The following is a 24,467-nucleotide window of genomic DNA, read 5'->3' on the forward strand; positions in this document are numbered from 1 at the left end:
TCCTTGGCTCTGTCTTGGTCTTTCCCCGTTCCACTGTCACGAGGACGCAGTGTACTACGAGATCCAAGGTCGCTACCACTGCCTCTTCAGAGACGGCTCCGGGCTCCTTTCCAAATTCCTCGCCTACCCAGATCAGAGATGCCTCGCGGCCTTCCTTCACGAGGGAATCCGACATAGAGAGTACTTACTCAGGCGACGGCGAGGCTTGGCCACATCATCAGACACCTCTCAAAGAAGGATCACAGAGTTCTTCCCATCGAGTGACATTGATCGTCCAGTCTCTAGCCGCCGACGTGACAGAGACCTCGACCCAACGATCGCAGCACGACACACGAGACATCGAGGGGACACACAGATCACTCTGGGGGACCTCCCGTCATTGTTTAGACTCGGGATACGTCCCACGGGAGTCACGGTGGCTCTGGTCTTGCGTCAAGCCTCGTCTAGGAGACCGAGACGCACGGCACCCCTTGACGGGCACCAACATCCCATCACCGGCTATGCGCCAACCAGGGGGACATGACATACGGAGGATTCCGCTCCGCTCCAGTCCTTTCCTTTTCATTGTTACATCCAAATGTATTTGATTATGTATGATCAGACTTAGGATTCAGCACGGGTGATGATGCTCGTTTCAGTAGCTCCACCCTTACTGTGATTTGTATCAGGTTTTCTTTCAACCTCATAGACCCATCGGTCTTCCGAAGACTCTAATAAAATTTATTTCTCTCTCTCTCTCTCTCTCTCTCTCTCTCTCTCTCTCTCTCTCTCTCTCTCTCACACACGCACACACACGTGTGTGTGAGCATGTGCACACACGCCAAAGAGCTCCAACTGTCATAGGCCAGAGAGTCTCTCAAAGGTGGTAGAGGCCACCATGTAGTGTGTTGCATGAGATAGTGCCACATGGCACTTGCCTTTCTACCCCTCCATTTTCACCACCCCTTGGAGGTTTACCACACAAATACTAAAGCTAACAAACCCACCACAAACCGAGAAGGTGTTGCAAACCAAAATTGTCATTAATGCAAACAAAAGACAATGATGAATTTCCGATGCCATAACCAACTCCTACTACCACTAGCTGAAACAACATGTCACTAAAAAGTATAGGCATTTTCCTTCTCCAAGTCAATTACTTGTTTGTGCAAAGGTTGCAAAGTTATCCCCTTGTTCTTCCTCTTCCACAATGCAGGCCTTCTTATTGGACTCTTTCTACTTCACATCAAATCCACAAATGTAACAGTATTTCTATGTGTCCTCCTCTACCACAGTAGTCACAAACCAAATCTTTCTTCTTGCCTTTTCCCTTATCTTTGACTATAAAGTTGGTTCGCTTGTACCTGCCATGTCAACCTCCGCCCTCCTTTCTTCACTCAGAAGCATGGAAACAGCATCATGAAAAGCCAATGGTCTCTTAGGGCCCTTTGCCCCCTCTTTGGACCAATCAACAAATTCAGCCCCAAGGCAATAATTCCTAGGGGGCCTTACACACCTAGCAACCCATGGCCTTGCCCATTATTTCCCAACGTCCTGCCCACATGCAAGCCTTACACACCTAGCAACCCATGGCCTTGCCCATTATTTTCCCAACGTCCTGCCCACATGCAAGCTCCAAAACTCACACCCTCGTGACAGAACCTCTACTCAGGCGGTACCTACTCGATAAACGACAGCCACGCCCTCCGGGGACAATGGACAGCCTGCAAGGGGATCCCTCGCCTGATCCTCTTGGGAGTGAGAGGTTGTGCTTTCTTCCTGCAATTGGCCCGTTGTCGTTGATTCTTCGTGGCCCACTTGCTTGGTTTCTTTTTTTACCTTTTTCCCACCGCAGTACACCTTCCCTCATAGGGCTCCACCTAGGGAGTCTGAGACCCATGGAACCCCCGGGTCGTGTACGTTTGGGGCTCCCTATGTTCCCTTTGTTCATCCTAGGCAGGGGGGGGGACTCTCACCTTTGGTGCAATCCCTAACTATCTGCCCCGAAGACATTGTCATAGTAGCTCAGATATATGTAGCCTCTGTCGGCCCTCAAGGGTTTCAAGGAAAATCACCTCCGGAAGAAACTCTGGATTCTCTACGACCATCCCAAGCCAACAGACACCATCTTCTAGCCAAAACTCAAGCTGTAGTCTCCGTGGGAGACTCCAACATGATACCAAAAGCCTAACTGATGCAAGCAAGGATGGCTTTGTACTCCCGCGGGAGCCCCGAGAATCGAAGTGTCACCAAGAAGCACGGGACATGGTGGGTCCAAGATGGTGACCGAGGAGCTCAACTGGAGAAGGAAGACGCCTCTCCCGTAGATGGTGACCTCCTGAATGTGGTCCCCTTCTAGTGCCAAGCTTGCCTGAATCCAATCTTTCACATGTCTCCTCGTGAATGTGAGGCCGACTATTCTGCCCACTATCGCCATGTCCTGAAGTGACTGCACTACTTGCTTAACATGTTGCTTATCAGCTAGAGAAAGAAGAACCTTAACAGCTAGAGGGATTCGAGGGTGCTGCCATGGATCCCCTTTGGAAAACCAAGGGTCGCCGCGAATATTCTCTTTCCCCAAAACAAGGAAGAATGCTGCGCTTCGAGCGAAGAGGAAAGGGTGGAAAAGAAAGAAAAAGGAAAAGCCCTTAGCTAAGGATAGCTGGCACAAGCCTTTAGACTTTGAACAAAAGAAAAAGCCTAGAAGAAAAGGGAGGAGGAGGAAAGCCACAAAAAGGCTGCCACTGTAGGATCGATTGAGAGAAAGAGTGTGCAGATAGCAAAGCGTCGCACAAGTCTTAGCCGTCACGTCAAAACTTGGATAATGGAAAAAGAAGGAGTACAAGGTACAAGTACCTAGACCTAGGACTAAGTGTCCTAGGTGTCACATAGGACTAAGTGTCCTATGAGGCCTAAAAGGCACTAACACTACAAGTGCCTATATTTATGCCTACAAGGCACACCATGGCCTATAGGGCATCACTAGAACCACTAGGAGATGGCCTACAAACTCCCCTCCATGGGATGGGCTGAAGTACTTTGGAAACGTCTCAGAATACCTGGTATTTTTTGGTATGGTGGCACATGTTCATCCAAAAGGATATAGCTGCCTATGAATGTACAAGGGATGTCAGATCATGTAACAAAGGGAACCAAGTGTAAAGCCTGTCAAAAGACTTCGAACTTGGGACGAGGAAGTGCCTTTGTAAACATATCTGCTATGTTGTCCTCTGTGGGAAGATAGGACAACTCTATGTCTCCTGCTGACAACAGCTCCCGAACATAATGATAATGAAGTTCAATATGCTTGGTACGCGCATGAAACACTGGGTTACGCGCAATGGCCAAAGCACTCTGGCTGTCTGTGTAGACAATAGTGGAGGATGTCTGGCGAATACCAAGATCTGTAAGTAACTGTCGAAGCCAAACACACTCTACTGTAGCGGTGAAAGCTGCCCTATACTCAGCCTCACAGCTAGATGTGGCGATTGTTGGTTGCTTCTTGCTGAGCCAAGAGATACATGAATTGCCAAGCAAAAAACAATTGCCAGTACGTGACACTCTGGTGTCGGAACATCCTGCCCAGTCACTATCCGTGTAAGCATGCATGGTAAGTGAACCCTGATCACCATAGAAGAGGGCTAAATCCTGAGTGCCTCTGAGATATCTAAAGACTCTCTTCACTGCCTGCCAATGCTGTGAACTGGGCATGTGCATGAATCTACTAAGCTGAGATACTGCATACTGTAAGTCAGGTCTCGTGTGACATAAATAAATAAGGCATCCAACAGCTTGCTGATAAAGAGTGATATCACATGGTGGGCTCCCATCATGAGCTGAGAATTTGAAACCAGGGTCCACTGGAGTAGAGATTGGCTTGCAATCCTCAAACTGAAAATGATCAAGGAGCTGTCCAATATACTTGGACTAAGACATCATGATACCCCCCTCAACATGAGCAAACTGAATGCCCAAATAATAGTGGATCTGTCCCATGTCTGACATTTCAAAAACCTGCTGCAAATCAGCCTTGAAAGCTGCAATTCGCTGAGTATCTGGGCCCGTGATGAGCATATCATCCACATATAAAATCAGCACTAAAAAATCAGATCCACTCCCGCAGACATAAAGAGTGGGTTCTGTGGGGCTATTCTGAAAACCAAGGGATAGTAAGTGTGCATGAATTTTGGCATACCATGCCCTGGGTGCCTGCTTCAAACCATAAAGGGCTTTTCTAAGCCGGCATACCTTATTTTCAGAATTAACAACCTCAAAGCCAAGAGGTTGTGTCACATATACTTCTTCTTGCAAATCCCCATGAAGAAAAGCAGTCTGGATGTCAAGTTGGTGCACTTGCCAATGATGATGGGCTGCAATGGCAATGACACATCTAATGGTAGTAATCTTGGATGTGGGAGCAAATGTCTCCTCAAAGTCAGTGCCCTGTTGTTGGGCATACCCTTTTGCAACAAGACGGGCTTTGTATCGATCTATGCTGCCATCAGATTTCCTTTTTAATTTGTAGACCCACCAGGTACCAATGGCATGCTTGCCGAGAGAGAGATCTACTAATTCCCATGTGTCATTTTTGGCAATGGATTGTAACTCAGCTCTCATTGCATCCATCCACTCTTTGCTGTCAAAAGCATCTTTATGGCACAAGGGCTCTTCATTGCAAGCTGAAGCAAGGAGTGCAAATTCAAGAAAGTGACCATGCATCTGTCTATTCCCTGATCTTGTCCGGGCAGCAAAAGGCTGATCTTGTTTGCTGTCCCTCAATGTATCAAGAAGCCATCTGGAAACTTGCCTTTGCTGTCTATTTACAGCTCTTTCTTCAATGACTGCATCACGAATAGTGGGATCATTTTGTGCTGGAAGAGAAACCTGCAAATCAGCATGGGGTAGTGGCTGATTATTGCTTGGTGGAGGGCCTGCAGGAGGCTCATGTTGCTGATCAAAGTCCTCTTCTGAGGATGGCAGAGGTAACCAAGATTCAAAGGCATCAAACATGTCAACATCTGGCTTAGCTTTGCAGTCCACAAGAGAAGAAGCTGAATGTTCAGCAAAGATTACATCTCTACTGACAATAATCTTCCCAGTATTTGGTTGATATAACCGATACCCTCTGCTCTCCTGGCTGTAACCAATAAATATGCATTTGATTGCCTTATCATCAAGCTTATGTCTCAGCTGAGATGGTACATGAACATATGCAAGAGACCCAAAAACTCTCATGTGTGAAAGTGAAGGCTTCCTGCCTTTCCATGCTTCATAAGGTGTAACAGTCTTCAATGCCCGTGTAGGTGATCTATTCAGCACATAGTTGGAAAACATCACTGCATCAAGCCAAAATTTATTGGGCAAAGACTTGGCCTTAAGCATGCATCTGGCCATCTCCATTGTGGACCTGTTTTTCCTTTCAGAAACAAGATTCTGCTGAGGAGTGTAAGGAGTAGTGCATGAGTGAATAATGCCCCGTGAAGACAGAAATGCATCAAACTCCTTAGACATATACTCTCCCCCCCTATCTATGTTGAGGGTGACAAGCTTGCATCCTAATTCATTCTCAACCATATTCAGCCACCTCTGAAAGCATAAGAAAACTTCAGATTTGGCTTTTAAAGGATATACTCAGCAATATCTTGTGAAATCATCAATGAGAGTCATAAAATATTTGTACCCCCCAATGGCATTTGTCCTCATTGGGCCACAGACATCACTGTGTACTAGATGCAATTTTCTTTGTGAGAGTTTTGGACAATTCTTTTGAAAAGGAAACCGATGCATCTTAACCAAAAGACAACCCTCACACACATGTTTGGAAACTCTGTGAGTTTGAGGTACATCATTTGCCATCTGCTGTGAATGTAGCTTTGCAAGAGCTCTATAATTGAGATGACCCATTCTCTCATGCCAAAGATGAGTTTCAGCAAGCTGTGAATCTGAAATAGCAAATGCTTCAATAGAAAGTGCCTCTGAGTGATGATCAAGGTGATAAAGCCCCTTTTGCAAAGTGCCAGTGAGTCAAGTTGACTTCAATTCCAGGCACAAAAAGAACATTTGTCAGAGTAACAGGATGGCTTGAAATGGATGTGAGCTGCACATCTCCAATTCCTTTTACAGCATATGAAGCATTATTAGCACATGTGACAGTCCCCCCTCGAGGTGCATCAGCTAAAGAATGAAACAACTTTCTGCAAGATGTGACATGCTTGGAAGCACCACTATCAAAGTACCAGGACTGAGCATCATTAGCAGTAAAGAGTGCATCAGCTTTGGAGGGATCAAATGAGCAATGGACAGCTCATGCCCAATCATCCTCAAGAGCATGTGCATGTGAAGCATCTGCTGGCTCATGGGATTCAATAGCATGTGAGGCATTAACTATCAATCCTGCTTTCTTTTTCTCCGAAGCAATGCGCTTCCTGCATTCTGAAATGTCATGTCCAGGCTTGCGACAATAGTTGCATCTTTTCTTCTTTGACTTATCTGCTGTATTTTTAGATGCATGGGAGGAATTGCAGCTGCTATGCGCAGATTTTGGCTTGCCCATAGGCTTGGAAGCCTTGCCTCTTCCTGTCTGCTGTGAAGCAAATGCATGATCAAGAATAATGGCTTGTCTATTAGCTCTACTTTGCTCTTCCTGCAAAAGCAAAGTAACTAGCTGATCAAAAGAATAGTGGTCTGGATTACCCATGGCCACTAATCAAAGGGTTGTAGCAAACCCTTGATATGTATCTGGCAATCCATTCAATGTGGTGCTGACAAGCTGTGAATTTGGCACCACCTCATCAATGTTGGCAAATTGTTCCATGAGGTCCTTGACCTTTGTCAAGTATGCATCCATAGAGTCACCTTCATTCATGCTGACTTCCTGTAATTGCCTTCTCAAATATGCAACACGTGCCTCATTGCGAATCTAATAGAGAGAAGCCAATTTATCCAAAGCATCCTTTGCTATCCTGCAAGACCGGATGTGTGGAATAATGATTCTCTTGCATAAAGCAATACATGAATGTGCGTTTGCATCTCTTGCATCCCATCTTGTTTGTTCCTGAGTTGGAAGAGTAGTAGCAGGAGTGCTAGAAGATGAGGCATCAGGAGGAGTACCCCCTGCAGAGGGACCAGCAGTAGAGGCAACCACTATAGCATTGGCTGGCCTCAGATCAACCCCAAAAACAATATTCCACAAATGCTTTGCAACAAGAATATCTTTAATGAGATAAGACCACATCGGATAGTTGGTGCCATCCAACTTATCATCTTCACGAAGAACGCCAAATAGATCTTGATTGTTCCCAGACATAGCAAATGTGATACCCTAAAAGAGACCTGAAAACCCAAAAGCCTCAAGGCTATCACTGCAAAAAACTAGCTGTCCAAAAATGACAGCAAATATCTGCAAATTTCCGACCCAAATCAAAAGGGCAAATGCAGATCTGACCCAAATGTGACTGTGGCAGGCAATGTTCACTGCAAAAACAGCAAATCTGGCAAAAGCCCCAAATTTATTGAGGGCAAATAGGCCAAAAAGAGGGCAAATGCAGAAAAGCCTTGTTGCTGAAATTTTTGCAAATGTGACCCAATGTATGCAAATCTGACTCAATGTCTTGCAGAAAAAGACTCAATGTCTGAAAATCTGGCTCAATGTCCTGCAAATGTGACTCAATCTGTCCCAATGTATTGCAATCAAAAGAGAAATTGCAGACAAAATCCCAAAAAGATTAGCCTCAAGGTTTGTAACTGCAAAATTAGGACTTGCTGTCCACAAAGTGACTGCAAAAATGCAACTGTCCCAAAGTATAAACCTCAAGAAACAGGCTTTCAAAACTGTTGAAATAGTTTGATAAGACTTCAAACAGTAAAAGGAAGTGAAGGACAGCAAAAGTCCTCAAAAGCCGCAAGTTTTGAGAAAGTCCACACGAGCTGTACGGACAGCTGTTCTGTACGGAACATGTACGGTGCAATTGTACAAATGTACGGAGCAGGTCCAGTGTATGGTGAACGTACAATCGTACGGATTAGGTACGGAGCTGGTACAATGTGCAGATGCAGAGTGTACGGCTGTACGGTAACATGTACTACGCTGTACGGTGTACGGATCGCAGTACGAAGAGCAGTACAAAGCCCAGTACGGACTGCAATACGGGACGAGTACGGAGCCTGTTACAAGACCTTCCGTACACCTGTACGGAAGATGTACGACGATGTAGTTTCAAATCTATACGGCTGCTCAAGTAAGTTGTACGGAACACATGTACGCTCGCACGTGAAGGTACGGCGTGGCTTTGAGTACAATCGTCCATAGCAGCCATACAGATTTGAAACTACATCGTCGTACATCTTCCATACAGGCATACGGAAGGTCTTGTAACAGGCTTCGTACCCGTCCCGTATTACAGTCCGTACTTGTCCGTGCTGGGCTCCATACTTCTCTTCGTACTTGCTCCATACTGCGATCCGTACACCGTACAGCGTAGTACATGTTACCGTACAGCCATACACTCTTCATCCGTACATTGTACCAGCTCCGTACCTAATCCATACCATTGTACGTTCACCGTACAATGGACCTGCTCCGTACATTCGTACAATTGCACCGTACCTGTTCCGTACAAAACAGCTATCCGTACAACTCATGTGGACTTTCTAAAAACTTGGGGCTTTTGAGGACTTTTGCTGTCCTTCACTTCCTTTTACTGCTCTGATACCACTGTAGGATCGATTGAGAGAGAGAGAGAGAGTGCTGATAGCAAAGTGTCGCACAAGTCTTAGCCGTCACGTCAAAACTTGGATAATGGAAAAAGAAGGAGTACAAGGTACAAGTACCTAGACCTAGGACTAAGTGTCCTAGGTGTCACATAGGACTAAGTGTCCTATGTGGCCTAAAAGGCAATAACACTACAAGTGCCTATATTTATGCCTACAAGGCACATACCATGGCCTATAGGGCATCACTAGAACGACCAGGAGATAGCCTACAGCCACAACAAATGTAAACCTCGGCCTGCTAGCACTTCACCAAGGGGCTTGAAAGAGGGGCCCAAAACTAATCAAAAAAGACATACAACAAGGAAAAACAGCCCCAAAGGTCCCTCAAAGGTGGACGGGCAGTTCTTGAAACTTCAAGGATATAACAAGTTGTAATTACCAAGGGAGGAAGCTGCGAGCTCTGCAAAGCTCAGCCACAAAACAGGCTTTGAAACCCAGCTCCAAAACTGGAAGTTACAGTTGAACGAAGCACGCCTTGGAGGGAGCTGTCTCTACCACAGCCTGGGCTGTGGCCAGTCACGAAATGGCCAGTCACGAAATGGCCAGCCAGAAAAACCGCTCCAAGAACCAGCTGTGCTAGCAGCCAAGCTCCTCTGCAAATGTGCTCCCCTCTAATGCCCACCATCTGAAGACCCACGGGAGTGCAATGGGCTGCCATGTGACCTCATACCAACTCCAAACAACGAGCGCAACCCCTTCCAGACAGCATGGGTTGCATGAGGCAAACGCGACCACAAGAGGGAGGGACAGAAGGAAAGGGGGGGGGGGGGGGGGGGGGGGGGGGGCTAGGAATTGTACTTGTAAGACTATCTATGGCATCCAACTTTTATTGAATAGATTGCTTCTCCATGAAAGCACTACTTACCCAGATTAGCCTTGCCTTTCTTGGTATTGCTCTTTCCAAGTGACCAAAACCTCATCCACGCTAGCTCCAATCTTAACCTAATCAATACCAAGTATCCTAGTTTCAACCTTGGTTGTTTCCGACCTTTGGATTATCCCTAAACCCTAGATCCAACTAGATCCTAGCTTTAACCCTAGATCTTCCAATCATAGCCTTGGTCAATCCTATTAGGCACATAACATTCTTCCCTCTTGCAAAATGTACTATTTCTACCATTTGGAACATCCAACAATTGGTATTTTTAAATACCTGGATGAGTCCAAGAACATGCCCAAACTCATCCTCTAAAAACACGACATAGTGTAGTTTCAATCTCATGATAATCACTCATAAGGTTGGAAACCATAAACTCCATCATGCATAGTAGGGACTAGCTACTATGACATCCCCACTAACATCATCAACGCCCAACAATGGGTGTAGACCATAGTATACACATGCTCCCACACATACAAATCCGCACACCCACACATACTTGAGCATCCATAATTGGTAATTTACAATATCGAGTATCCAATCACCACATAAGATACATTTACACCATAAGCTTTGGTAAGTCCAGGTTGAAAGCAACTATCCCCATATGTGATATCCAAAATAAATGCACTTTTGTCACTTCCGTAAATCTTGAGACTATCCTAAAGCAACTCCTCCCGACTATTGGTTTTCCAAAGTCATCAAACTTAACAAACGAGATCAAATGAGATAAAGTCAATTATTTTCTTTCTTCCTTTTTGGAATCCTCTTACCATATATCTCCGTATAAGAGAGAAACTAACCCAAATATTCTTTCACAAACCTATGTAATGTTTAATTTTTGACATGATGGTGTCCCCATCTCTCAATCACCTAGCCACTCCAAGGACCTTTCCCCTTAAAATGGATCGGAGTATTGGAGGTCCCTATCACCATGGCTTCATATACCTTGGGTATTTGCCACTTGTCACATCTAGGTGAGGTTCTATCGCCCTCTCCCTTCTTGTACCTTGCACCACTCTATACAATCATGATTTTGCACATTCTAACAGAGCCCTCCTCAATCATGACTCAAGTCTAGCTTGCCATTGACTTCATCTTCACGTGCTCCTTTCCGCAATCCGTGGCTCCAACTTGTCATTGGCTTCACGATGTCAGCTTCGTTGTCCTTCAACTTTTCACTTGTGCAAATCTTCCATTGGTAGATGATTACTACATCTGCCACTTGTTCCTTTCGTGGGCATTCGTTGCCAAATTTGGAGGACCTCTTGGTATCACACTTTACTTGCGTGCTTTTTAACTTGGGAGGTAAATCCTTTTGAGGGGCTATCTATTCCATTCGTATTTCCTTCCAATTTATTTGCCAAGAGGATTGCCAGTCCGCTTGCTAATTTTTGCCACGTGCCCTACGTGCCACGTGTACATCCACAGGCTGCCTGTCTACTGTCAACTGCCCTGGTCGTCGCATTGCCACATGGCACATCTATCACGCCTTCTATTGCATAACTTCTATGAGCTGAGCCATTCGCGTCAGCTCTGTTCTCTACCCAAGCCCTACTCTTCCAATTGCTTTGCATCAGACTATCCATCAGTATGTTCTCCCTACCGTCAGCCATCCTTGCTGCAGTTCTCTAGTCGATCTTCTACAACCCACACCGCACTGCCACATCATTGGTGAGTCAGCCCACTACAGCTCCCGCGTCAGTTGCAGTTCTTTGGTCAAGCTTGCAACTCCTTTTTGGCCACGTGTCTTACATGCTGACTTTTTATTGCAGCCTATGTAAATTCTGACTTTAATAAACTTTCTTTATTTCTTTCTTTTCACATCGTTGAGTTTGTTGCCGCATCAAACCCCACTTTCAATGCTCTACTCATGACCTCGACCAGTCTATACTTCTACTATTGTGCTCTAATGTCGCATGTCCATCTGGTGAGTGTCTGCACGTAGTTGCACAATCCCTCGGACACCCATCAGCTCCTTGGCTTTTGTGCCCCACTGCGGGTTCTTTGGTCAACTTATTTGTACATGTGTCAATCTGCCAACAATTTTGGAAGTATCTCATTAGCTAACCAAGTCTTCTCTATTAACACATGGCAGAGTCTCCATCAACTCCTTTTCCACGCTCAATAGAGTGAGGCTCTGATAACATGTTGATATTTTGACATGTGGCTTTCAATGGTGGAGCCGTGTCCACAATATTGGAGGTCCCTATCACCAAGGTTTCATATACATTGTATTTGGGCACCCAGTTTGTTATGAAGAATTATTCCCTTAACACATTTTGCCACTTTCACATCTAGGTGAGGATGTATTAGCCCTTCCCCTTCTTACTCATGATTGCACACATTCTAACATGTAAAACACTTAGTGTTTTTCCTAATAGAATTTTGCTTAATCCAATGCATAGCCATTCATGCGCATCCATGGAGATGACCTCGCCAGCCTATCTATAGACAAAGAGCAAGTCATCAGCTAAGATATTAATGAGGCTCTCTCCTTGACTCATTCATGACCAAAGTTGTTGCCAAAGGACAATGTTTCGGAGACGATTGCCAGCATCACAGCCTGGAATATCTGGATTGAAGTTGCAATCTTGTGAAGAACTAATGAACGGGCAGCACATTCAATCCATGGCTACCTAGGTCAATATCTAGCATAATATCATTTACACTCTGCGACCTATCTAGAAGCAAGGCACGCAGAGTTCCAAGAAGACTGCCAAAAGGTGTGACAATTTCTAAATAGCATGGTCTACATGTATCTTCTACAAGGAGCCAGGTCTCCATTGGTTATATAAACCCCCACACTGGCTATTGGCACCTACTTCCAAAATACCCTGGGCAATGAGTTGGGACCTTAAGAGGCGGGCTGCAAGATAACCATCTCTCTTTTCAGCACCTCACGGGTTGCTGATTTTATGTATTGTATTCAAAAATTATAATAGACAGTACTTTTTGAAAAACTGTAGAAACGTTTTTTGTATATTATTTTTCATACATATATACAAAATATTAAAAACACATGTGTGTAATATATTATAAAAGTAGAAATAAATATATAAATATATATTCAAACATACACACAATCGCACAAACATTCATACACACAATTGCACAAATGCAGACGTACATATACGTACGTATGTTTGAATCTATTTCTTTCTTTCTTTCTTTATTTATTTATTTTTACTTTTATATTAAATTACACACGTGCGGGCAGGCAAGCAGGCGTGCGTGCATGCGTGCATGTCTGTGTGTGTGTACGTATCAAGATTATGTATATACAGAAAGAGAGAGACATGCACGCATGCACCACAAATGCACGCACACATATGTACATGCATGCATACAAACATACATATTTGTGTGTGCAAACGCAAGCGCACACGCATGCACACACACATATGGGGACATATCAAGTTTCACCTCATGGCAGTCACAAATTGCAAAACCATAATGTCCATCACTATAAACATGCGATGTCAACACACAGCCTGTTGGAAAGGTCACCTCCCCATCTGAGGAGAGCATTGGGGGGGTGGGGGACTTGGATCCTGAGGGATGGCCACATGGGCAGCAAGATGGCTGCCATGGGGCAGAGATCAAAGAGAAAAAGGAAAGCACTTGGACACATCAAAGTGGCTGCAACACATGGCGTCAAGACCATGGCAGATGACGATGCATACATGGCATGGATCAGTCATCTCCTGGTCACAAGCTCCTGCGAGCCCTCCTCCCTCCCTCCGTAGCCTCTACCTCCCTACCCTCCTCCGCCTCCCTCCCTTGCCCTCGCCCCCCCTCGCCCTCGCCTTACCCCCCTCGCCCTCGCCGCACACCCCTCGCCTCACCCGCCACCACGCCCTCGCCCCCCTCGCCCCTCGCCCCTCACCTCGCCCCTCACCGCCTCGCCCCTCGCCTCGCCCCTCGCCCCGCCCCTCCGCCCGCCCCTCGCCCCGCCCCTCCGCCCGCCCCTCGCCTCGCCCCTCCGCCTCGCCCCGCCCCTCGCCCCTCCGCCTCGCCCCTCCGCCCTTCGCCCCCCCGTCCCTCCGCCTCGCCCCTCGCCCCTCGCCCCCCCGCCCTCCGCCCTCGCCCTTCACCCCCCTCCGCCCCTCCGCCCTCTGCCCTCGCCCCTCGCCCTCGTCCCTCCCCCCCCTCCGCCCTCGCCTCCGCCGCCGCCCCTCTCCCTCGCCTCCGACCTCCGCCCTCACCTCCGACCTCCGCCCCCTTCCGCCTTCCGCCCTCCGCCCCCGCCATCGCCTTCGCTTCCTCCGCCCGCCTCGCTTCGCGTCGCCTTATCCTCCTCCGTCACACCCAAGCTCCATCCTCCGTCTATCTCCCCCCCTTTTTGGTGGCAGCCTCTTCTTCATCAGAGGTCTCGCAATTTGTCTTGGCGGTATGGCGGCTCCCTGCCCGAAACCGGAGGCCCAGTCGGACCCTCCCTCTCCAGATGCCTACCGCGTGATCTTGACAGAGCAACAGTCGTCTCGGGTACAACAGGTTGCCAATGACTTTGCCCTCACTTCCGTCTATGGCAGAGTCATTGGACACTCTCCCTCCAGATCAGCCATCAGGGACTAGCTCCAGTCCACTCTTATGCTAGAGGACAGCCACATCGAGGAGGTGGCCCTTATGGAAAGGGGCATCTTCTGGCTTAAACTCTCCACTGCGAAAGCTGCGAGCAACCTGGTTGTTGGTTCCCCCACTTCTGTGCATGGAAAGATCATCATGATAGTCCCTTGGTACCGAGGATTTAGCGCAACGGACTTTGATGCTCGTTTCCGCATCCCTCGCCACCCAGTGACGCTAGTTTTTCCAGGCCTTGCTGCTGAGTTGCGACCGATAGTCAGGGACCTGGGTTCCCATTTTGGCTGGGTGATGCATGACACTTTCGTCGACGCGGTTACTGCGGCAGGAGCTCCCAGAGTCCGTGTGGCTGTGGCAGACCCTGCGTCCCTCCCTGCAGTGATTGAGATCGTGACAGATGTTGGCAGCATTACTCAGAGCATGGTAGTCACAGGACAGCCAGGCCAGTGCCTGAGGTGTCACGGCTTTGGGCACCTGGCTGCTGCTTGTCCACGATTCTCCAGCTCCTCTCGGCCCCCCCGCCCCCCCCTCTGTCCCCTCCCCCCCTCCGGGCAGCCACGTCAGGAGGAGCAGAGGCAGCCGGAGTTCGGTCTAGAGGTGGCTGGCGGCTGGACCGAGGTCAGAAGGAAAAGAGGAAAGAATAAGAACATTTCTGACAAAGGCAAGGAGGCAGAGGTTACCCAACCTGCAGCAACGCCTCAGAGACCTGACAGGCAGCCGCCCCAGGGTCTTGGGAGAGCTTCTTCTTCGTCTATAGCCCGCCCTCCGCAGCCTCAGGTCCCCCTCTCTTCCGATCCCCAGCTCCCTTCCACTCAGCCCCAGCCCCTTCCCCAGCCGCAGCCCCCTCTTCCCGACCCGCAGCATCAGCCCCCGTCTCTTCCTCTTCAGCCCCCTCCTCTTCCTCTTCAGCCCCAGTCCTAGCTCCAGCCCCATCCCCCCTCCCCCGCCCCTCTCAGCTCTTCTGCAGTGTCAGCTGCTCCGGTGGTTCCTCAGCCGCGGGCAGCCCCCACTCCCCCTCCTCCGCCCCCCCCGCTAGTCGCTTCCGTGGAGTCTGAGTTGCCTACCCCTCAGCCTCCTTCCCCTTCCCCACCCCAGGCAGGGCATCCCGAGTCAGTCTTCCCTGTCTGCTAGCCCGACCCCCTCAGTTGCAGACTCTGGCAGGCCTCAGCTTCAGGAGAGAGAGCTTCCTCGCGACTTCTATAGATCTGGTCCCTGGGATTACTTGGATGTGGCCGACCTCGGGACCTTCCCTGCTTGCCTCGACATCAATATCTTCCTGCTCCGTAGAGGGGCGGATGGGAAGATCGCAGCCTTGGCCCCGAGGGATGGCCCTAGCTTTGCTTTCACCTTTCTCAACGATGGCACCGAGACTTGGACAGACGACTCGGCCTGGGAGGCTCTCAAAGAGCAGACGCACGCTCAGATTTGCTCCTAGATAGGCCCGTCGGGTGGACAGCTTCTCGAGACTCAGTGGTCCAAGGGTGACGTGCGCTTGCGGTGGCGTTGCGCCGCCAAGCGTTTCAGATTGATTGTGATCCTCAGGCCCCCTCTGTCGTGGCCCCTTTCCCAGGATGTCAGAGCCTGGACTCCTCAGAAACTCCGAGCCTTCTACGGGATGACTACCTCAAAGATCTCGAGTTGGCTCGAGAAAGCGTTTGTCCATGGCACCAAAGGCCTCACGCCTTTGCTAAAAGTTTTGAAGAACGAGCAGGATGACCCCGCCTCCCCCTCCAAACCCTCACAAAAGCGTCAGCGCCTTCATTCCGAAATTTCAGCTTCTTCATCGACCTCAGCCGCGAGTAGACAGTTGTTCGCAGCCTACCAGTCCTCATCATGAGCTTACACCTTGTCTCCTGGAACGTGAACGGGTTTCATTCTTCTGGCACCCGTGGTCCTAGGAAGCTCATCTTGAGACAGGAACTTCAGCCAGCAGTGATTGGTCGCTTGGATATACTCCTGCTCCAGGAGCATAAGCTTTCAGTGGCTCATTCCCGTAGCTGCGAGAAGATCCTCCCTGGACGCTCTCACACTTATTGGGAGCCCTCGATCGGTGCACAGGGGAGGAGTGGCGGTGTCTGTACTTCCGTTTGCGAGTCGTTTGCCCAGGGAGTTTTTGGTCATGGTACGTTGATCCCAAGCCGTGCACTTTGGGTTGGCCTAGAGTTGGAGGGCTCCAAAATAGGAATCCTCAACATCTATGCACCCACAGACCTCCGATGCAGAGCCACTTTCTGGAGGACACTCACAGAGATTCTCCCAGACATGGATTCGTGGATTGTTGGAGGTGACTTCAACAATCTGGAGACTTTGGAGGACCAGCAGGGCAGAGGACCAGAGTTTACAGGTATAGCTCAGGCAGAGCAGTCCACTTGGGACTCCTTTATCTTCGCGACAGGAGGTAGGGACAGCTGGAGAGACCCGTCCTTCCGCCGATGGCACGGGAGCTTGGACTTCTCGTGGGGCTTCCGCAGGGAAGGAGGCAAACTCCTAGAGAGACTGGACAGATTTTATGTCAGTCATTGGGCCATCAGCAGAGGTGGTCAAGTGGGTATAGTGCCAGGGACGACACTCTCCGACCACGCGCCTGTGCTCTTATCACTAGACTCGGCAGCTCAGTCCCTTCCTCCCCATTCGTGCAGGATTCCTGATTCCATCTTCTCTAGGGAGGTGGTGCGCAGTAGTATCGGTAGCCTTTGGGACAGAGATTGGGGCGAGTGCGTGGATCTGGTAGAGTCGGTGGCGCAGGCTTTGCAGGAGTCCAGCCAGATTTGCCAGCTCGCAGCCCTTCAGGTTCGCCAGGAGTGGTGGGGCAGAGAGAGAGCTCTTCGTAGGGACCTCGCCTCCATTCAGCGACTCCAGCAGGCAGCTCCGGGTTCGGAGGAGCTTCGGATCCAGGCCCTTCGAGCCAGAGCCCTTCTTGAGGAGACTCTCCAGCGTCGCTCAGAGTTTTCTTATCACGCCTCCCTCTCCTACTGGGCTCGAAAGGGCGACCGGATGAGCAAAGAGTTCTTCAGGATGCATGGCTAGAGGGCAGCAGGTGATCAGCTCCGGAGTCTTAGGACAGCGGAGGGGCACATCGTTACTAATCTGGAAGAGGTCTTGGGGTTGGCTACCGACTTCTACAGGACTCTTTTCCAGCAGGAGCAGCTTGCCCCCCGTACTAGACGTTCCCGCGAGGAGGTGTGGAGGCACATTCCAGCCCTTGTTCAGCCCAGCATGCAGACGACGTTGATGGCACCGTTCACTACTATCGAGATGCAGGAGGCCTTGATGGCCATCGATGGGCAGAAATGCCCTGGCGAGTATGAGCTCTCTCGCGCTTTCTTCACCTCTTTCTGGGATCAGATCCATCAGCCCCTCCTAGCAGCCCTCCAGAGGATTTTCAGCAGCGGACATATGCCAGAGAGCCTCTCTTCGGGTTCGATTTGCCTCATCCCGAAGGGAGGAGACCGACAGGAGATCCGTCAATGGCGCCCGATCACTCTCCTCACCACTGCCTACAAAATCCTTGCCAAGATGATCAGCGCCAGAGTTCGGCCACTACTTCCTGACCTCATTCATGACACTCAGACAAGCTTTGTCCAGGATCGCAGTATCCTGGATAATGTCTTTACCTTCTCAGAGGCGACGGAGTGGGCTCAGCACAGTGGGTCGCACCTTGCCATCCTACTTCTCGACTTTGAGAAGGCCTACGATCGAGTGGACTGGTCCTTCCTGGAGGGTACTTTGGAGAGACTAGGATTCCCAGAAGGATGGATTCAGGGTATCTCAGCGTTATACATGACAGCTTCCAGCAGGGTCATCATCGGCGGCAGGATGGGAGAGCGATTTCGATTTGAGAGATCAGTGCATCAGGGTTGCCCCTCGCTCCTTACCTGTTTCTCTTCTTCGCCGAGGCAATGACATACTACCTTCGGGCGAGGTCGACCAAGATCCGAGGTGTTCGCCTTCCCATCAGGGAGGACACGGAGCTCCTGGACTCGGAGTATGCAGATGACACAGCGATGTACGTTCAGGATGATGAGATGATGCTGGAGAGGGTGAGGCTAGCCTTAGAGGTCTTCTGCTCGGCAGCCGGTGCGAAAATCAACTGGAACAAATCAGTTGGTTTTCTCACAAACCCTGGGGCATGCTCACAGTGGGGGAGGTATTTGGGTTTCAGATGGATCCCGCGGGGACAGACAGCTAGATATCTCGGCTTTCAGGTCGGCCTGGACATCACGCCAGCTCAGCAGTTTCTCCCGGTGCTAGATTCCATTCGACGGAAGCTAGCTTTCTAGAGCACTGCTAAGCTCTCTCTTGCAGGTCGTGCTCTTGTAGTCAACCAGGTTCTCCTGGCCACGGCCTGGTATGTGGCCTCTTGTTGGTGCTTCTCGAGATCCAGCGTGGCACAGCTCAAGAGGATGGTCCGGAATTTCCTGTGGTCTAGGGGGGATGGCCTCAGAGATACCACAGCCAGGGTAGCCTGGCAAACAGTCATTCTTCCGCAGGCTGAGGGTGGCTTGGGGGTCATTGATCCTAAGCTTCAGAGTCAGGCCCTGCTGGGCAAGTTAGTTATCCGCGGTTTGACCCCGGGGGGGCAGACGTGGAAGATGTTACTTCAGCAAGGGATCAGTTCTTGCGTCCCGCGCCGAGGTGGAGAGTGGCTACCATCCCTCCGGTGGATCTTCACCTCTGCACCACTTACTCACCCCCGCTCCCCGCTCATTCGTAGCCTTCTCATGGTTTGGAGGCGACTCCGTCTCAGTCTCCTCTAGTCCCCTCCTAGCTGTCAGGAGGAGATCGACCGCCAACCGCTCATCTGGAACGATCAGGTCAAAGATACCTTGGGCCTTCAACTGGGGGAGAGGTCACATATCCTGTGGGACGGTTGGATGCGGGGGCCAGCCCGGTCCTTTCGAGTTTGGAGGGACACTTACAGACACTTGGAGACCGTTGCTCTAGCAGCCGCAGCTAAAGGTGTCCGTGGAGCTCAGGCGAGACGCACAGAGATAGACGGAGCGATTCCTACCGGTTGGTTGGTTCCACCTGAGATTCAGATCCTCATGCCTGGTGATGACCGTTGGCTTGGACAGTTCACCCCCCGTGGCATCCCACTGGTGGTTGCAGGCCGGATGGACGACACCTCTGTTTCCTTCTTCGTGGTTTTGGGGGACGGCCGACACAGGAGAGAGGGTGTGCTCATCGACCCCCTTCTCCCGTGGCAGAGGGTTCGGGTCGTAGGCCTCGAGGGGAAGGTTTGGCGGATCGATCCTAGTATAGAGCAGGATCAGCTGCAGTTATGGCGACTCTGGCTTTGGGAGGGGCGGGCCTTGTCAGAGCTTAATTGGGACCCAGGTGAGTGGAGATGGCCAGAGGTTGTGGCAGGCCAGGGGCCGACCCCTTTCTTCGCTTACAGCACGACATTGGGCAGGAGAGCTCTCGGGAGGATGCAGAGCCGCCCGCCCACCCAGCGGCCCAGTTAGTATGCTCAGGGTATCTCCAGGCTATTTTTGCAGGCCTTCTGGAAGGCCTTGTGGGAGAGCTGGCGGCCGCGGAAGATCTTCTACTTCCTTTGGCTACTCGCCCACAAGGGTCTTCCAGTGGGGAGCTGGTTGCGGCAGATTGGTCAGGATGGACTTTGTCAGATTTGTCATGAGGACGAGGAGTCACCAAAACACTGCCTGTGGAGCTGCACTCGCGCCCAGGAAGTGTGGAGGTGGACCTTCGGGATCCTTACTCGCGCAGCACCGGAGCTAGGTTTGATCACCTGGGGCGCGTTCTGCTGGTGCAGCACCACACCTGGCTTTCATCAGTTGTTCGAGGCAGGCCCGCAGGACCCCATGTTTCTTATCACACAGGGGACTTGGGGGCCGCTCGAGGGCATCCCGCCGCACCTGGCAGAGGCGGACCCAGGATCTCAGGAGAGGCAACCAATCTGGGAGATTATTAGCAGCATCGCTGGATGGCACATTTGGACCTCGCGCTGCGCGCAGATCCTCGGTGGCACCTCTCTTTTGACTGCCCAGGTCATGACCGACATCTGGAGTGAGATTATACACACATTCAGAGGCCAGTGGGACCAGATACAGGGAGATTCCCGGGCTGGCCGGGAGAAGCGGAGACGTTTCCTCCGAGATTGGGATACGCAGGGCCTCTTCTTCGAGCATACTTCTCAGGGCCTTCAGTGGCGCTATTCACCACCTCTTTGGCTGTTTACTCACACCCGCCAGTGCACAATGAGCTGGTAGGACCAATGATCAGATAGGTCCAATGAATGCTTCAAACATGGAGGTCTTTGCTGTGTCACATAAATAGAGAGTCGTTTCCTAGGAAAGCAGGCCAATATGTTTCCAACACTTTTCACAGATTTACAGCTTACTCAAAATGATTCATATGGGTACAGGGAAGAATAGTATCATGAAGAAAGAATAAAACTCTCATGCAAGTGGCTAGTTGTGTCTTAAACACAACCAGCTATCCTAAAAAATTTGACGCTCCAAACATAAACCTCGGATAAAATCCCTACAAGGCTTTGTGGGAAAGAGCCAAAGTTGATAACGCGAGACAGTTTTAGGTCAATTTGCATACAGTTTGGTTCCCAAGCAAAAGAGAACAAAGCTTGACGTCAAGGGAGTACAACGCCTATTTGTAAGATACATGAATGAGAGTAAAGATAACACTCTACATCCCAAGACCAAACAGATCATCATGACCAGCATGTTGCATTCCGATGAACGTAAGAGCATATAATCCACTATGACAATTGGTACATTAACAGCACACTTACTTTGGGCTTGCACCATGCTAGAGACCGTGACCTTACACCTCACTGGGCTCAGCTTGTGTTTCGTGGCTCCATTCAAAATAATCCACACATGGACAACAAAAAAGTTGGTGATGCTTATCATATATATTTTTCCAGAAACACTTACAGAAGAGATGAATCCAACTGGAATTGTCTTATGATGTGGTTCTAAAGTAACAGATACTCGAGGCACAGGTGGCTGCTCCTGCAAAACACCCAAGTCCAATCGTGAATGCATACGAACCCACATCAAAAGATGTTTTCTTCAGCATACGCAGAGTACTCTCACAAAGCATCCTACTTTATCCTTGTAATCGTAGCCACTTTCACTCTCTATTGGCGATAACATTCCCATACAACCATACAAAATATCGCCAAAAACCAAAAAAAAAACCTGTAAACGTGCAACTGTCTGATGTGCTTTCCACAAGTAAATGAGCCTCCTAACATGCATAGGATCTTTGGTCCATTGTAAGCTTATATACGTTGATTCCAATCAGTGGGCTATGCAAAAGGTGCCAAAACTTCGAATAGGTCCAACTCATGGTAACATTCAAATGAGCTGCAACTGAAAAAGCGTAACAAACTACTTCATCTCCATATAAAAGATATGCCTATAGAACCCTCGGGATTCTGTTACCTTGAATTTTCATGCAAGGTGTGCCTGACAACTCAATCAGCATAGCTGATGAGGTTTTGAACATCGAGCTCTGAAATTCAAAAAGCATCCAATCCCAATAATCCATACCAACTACTTTAAACAAGATAGAGTCGACCCTGCAGCATGCATCTGGCCACACCAAGGGGCTTATTAGCAGAACAGACCCTGATTCATGCTGACTGGTATGACACCTATTTAAGGCGCAAAGGATGTCCCATTTGCTGAGCTCTTCAGCCCCCACATTGCCCTTGCTAGAGGGCCCGTCTTCCCTCCATGAGGGGGTCCTGCAGCAGCTCCATACATCACCCAAAGTGCCATTCATGTGCTGTCCATGTGGCAGCCATTCTTGCTGCCCACATGGCAGCCACACTTGTTTTTGCCTCTGCAGAACCCCGAAGCGCTCTCCTCCACTTTTTATCTTCCCACGCGGCATCTTCTAGCTGGTCATCCTCCCCCATGTCCTCCTCCTGGATAAGGTTTTGGCATCTGGATGGGCACTAGATTTAAAAAAATGGTTCCAAAAATGGGAGGTAGAGAGGTACTTGGACTACTCTCCAGAGGAGGTAGATGAGGATGCCTTTCATCATGACCTGCTGAATGCACTACACAGGAAATGGCAAACAGCTGAAAACAGAGATAAGTTTGAGTACTACCGTACATTTATTAACCCCGAATATTGGGCTACTTATACAGGAAGAGAAACAGCCACGCAGAAGTACATTTGCACACCTATGGCAATACATAAGCGAAGAGCTTTGGCCTCACTTCGCACCCGATCACACCAGCTGCAGATTGAAATAGGAGGATGGAAAGATATGCCAAAAGAGAGCAGAATATGCCAATTATGTGACCAGGGAATGGCAGAAACTGAAGAACACATGGTAATGATATGCCCTTACTATACTCACATCCGGAAAGCATTTAGCTCTCTTCTCGAGGGACATAACAGACTGGCTGATATGCTACATAGCGGGTCACCCCCAGCTTTAGGAACGTTTGTCTATAAGCTTTTCAAGCACAGGAACTCACCTAAGACATAAAGGTAGTTTCTCTTAATACCCTCCCCTCCAAGGGAGGAGTCTTTGTGTACGAGGATTTTGTATTGCTCAGGTCCCATAGGCCGATTTTTTGGTCTTCAGAGGACGATAATATATTCTTCTTCTTCTTCCTATGGGGGCTCACAGGTGGGGAGGTGACCCCTGGACCCCAATAGACAAGCTATACGCTTTAATAGTTAGTGATTGCTCTTGCAAACGATTACCCGAGCTAGAATCCTTTTTAGGACTTGCAAGTACAATAAGCACAAGCCTGTCTCAGTAATGCTAAGTGCTGAAAGCATTTGCCACCTTATTAGTAGACCCTTACAAAATCTAACCTCACAGTTAAACTCTTGCATCAAATATAAGCATTGAGCTTTTCTTCCCCTCAAGTTGTTGAAATTACAGGAACACTTAGTTATCGACATACATGACAAACATAGAGCCGTACAAATAGTATCTCCAGTTTCTTAAAGCATGCATAACTGCACACAGTTCCTTTTCATGCGTAGGCCACTTAAATTGAGGCTGAGTCAACTTTTTACTTTTAACTGGTCTTCCTTCCTGCAACAATGCTGCACCAACATTTAAGTCACCCTGCGTCTGCTGTGATTTCCTATTCAACTGACAGAGCATGCATCGAGCTCTGCCGTCCATACCACCCACTCCGATGTGGTTGTGAACTCGTACCCTATTTCGATCTGAATAATGTGAGATGAGATCCTGATCCATGTTGCACTCGAGAGGTGGATCTGTAGACACCCCGACACTATGATAAAGCCATCCTCACCCCAGTGAAGGAAATGCTCCTTGTATAGGGCCATTTTCAATATATAAGGCTGCAAGAGGGATATCCATGCTGTGTGAATGTAAATTTTCCATAAGTGACCCCAAATGACCTGATGGACCTCCTCTCTATGTCAGACGCAAGATAAGAACGTCCAGTGAGTACTGATATGGAAGTAGATGATGAAGGAGTAAGAACCATCTAGTAGCCCGTGCACACCAACAATGTTCATCCCCTCGTATGCAAGCTGTATGGATGATGAGAAAGCTCTCCAAGGTATTCTCCGTATGCACATGTCTGTCACTACATGACTCGGCCAAAGCATGTGATGATCTGAAATGAGGCATCCATGCGGAGTCTCACTACAAGCTTGGCCAAGATAATGTCATATGGACTGTATCTCTCTCTCGAATCATGTGAGACAGCAGCATGATCTGTAACATCTCAAGCCAGGCAACTCATTCTCTCTAAGGTCTACTGCCTAAAAGGCACCTGCATATGGAGCAGTTCATCACACTAGAGTCTCAAAAAAGGAGAGACTTCATATTCATGTGTTAAACTATGCCTAGAAGCACTCTCTCCAATCTTGACAATGATGCCTACCCTCTGGTCGAACATCCATCTACTGTCACGTTCACGGCAAACTTGTGACCTGTAGAAGTACATCACAAGAATACATAAGAACCGGTTCCCTTTTGAAAGTGAAAGACTCACATTGAAGTCAGTTTGAAGATCATTACCTTGGTGTTACCCACATTGACCCTTGTGTCCCAACTCTTACAAATGGTCTATAAAAGCTATCAAATGTCTCAGATCAAGACCACACCATCAATGTCAAGCAAGATTGATATGAGGATTTGTGGTAGGTTTGATCCACCGCCACCTAGTGTCTCACAAAAGAAGTCACCTCATGTAGAGACCAAAGAGATTAGGGGACAAGGAGCATCCATATATAACAGGAGACATCCCGACAGATGCAG

General features: G+C 49.0%; 1 protein-coding gene across 1 annotated transcript in view; it reads right to left on the reverse strand.

The window, feature by feature from the left end:
• The window catches only part of LOC147889825 (uncharacterized), a 59,519-nt gene that overhangs the window by 13,535 nt on the left and 21,517 nt on the right, over positions 1-24,467 (reverse strand). Inside the window, exon 2 of the mRNA XM_087391702.1 lies at positions 21,130-21,207. Within this exon, the coding sequence (XP_087247828.1) occupies positions 21,130-21,207 (78 nt within the window). The remainder of the gene's footprint in view (positions 1-21,129; positions 21,208-24,467) is intronic.

The sequence above is a fragment of the Dipteris shenzhenensis genome, chromosome 20, assembly GCF_047967505.1.
Source record: "Dipteris shenzhenensis isolate YYH24624 ecotype China chromosome 20, Dip_SZ_1.0, whole genome shotgun sequence".
NCBI lineage: Eukaryota > Viridiplantae > Streptophyta > Polypodiopsida > Gleicheniales > Dipteridaceae > Dipteris > Dipteris shenzhenensis.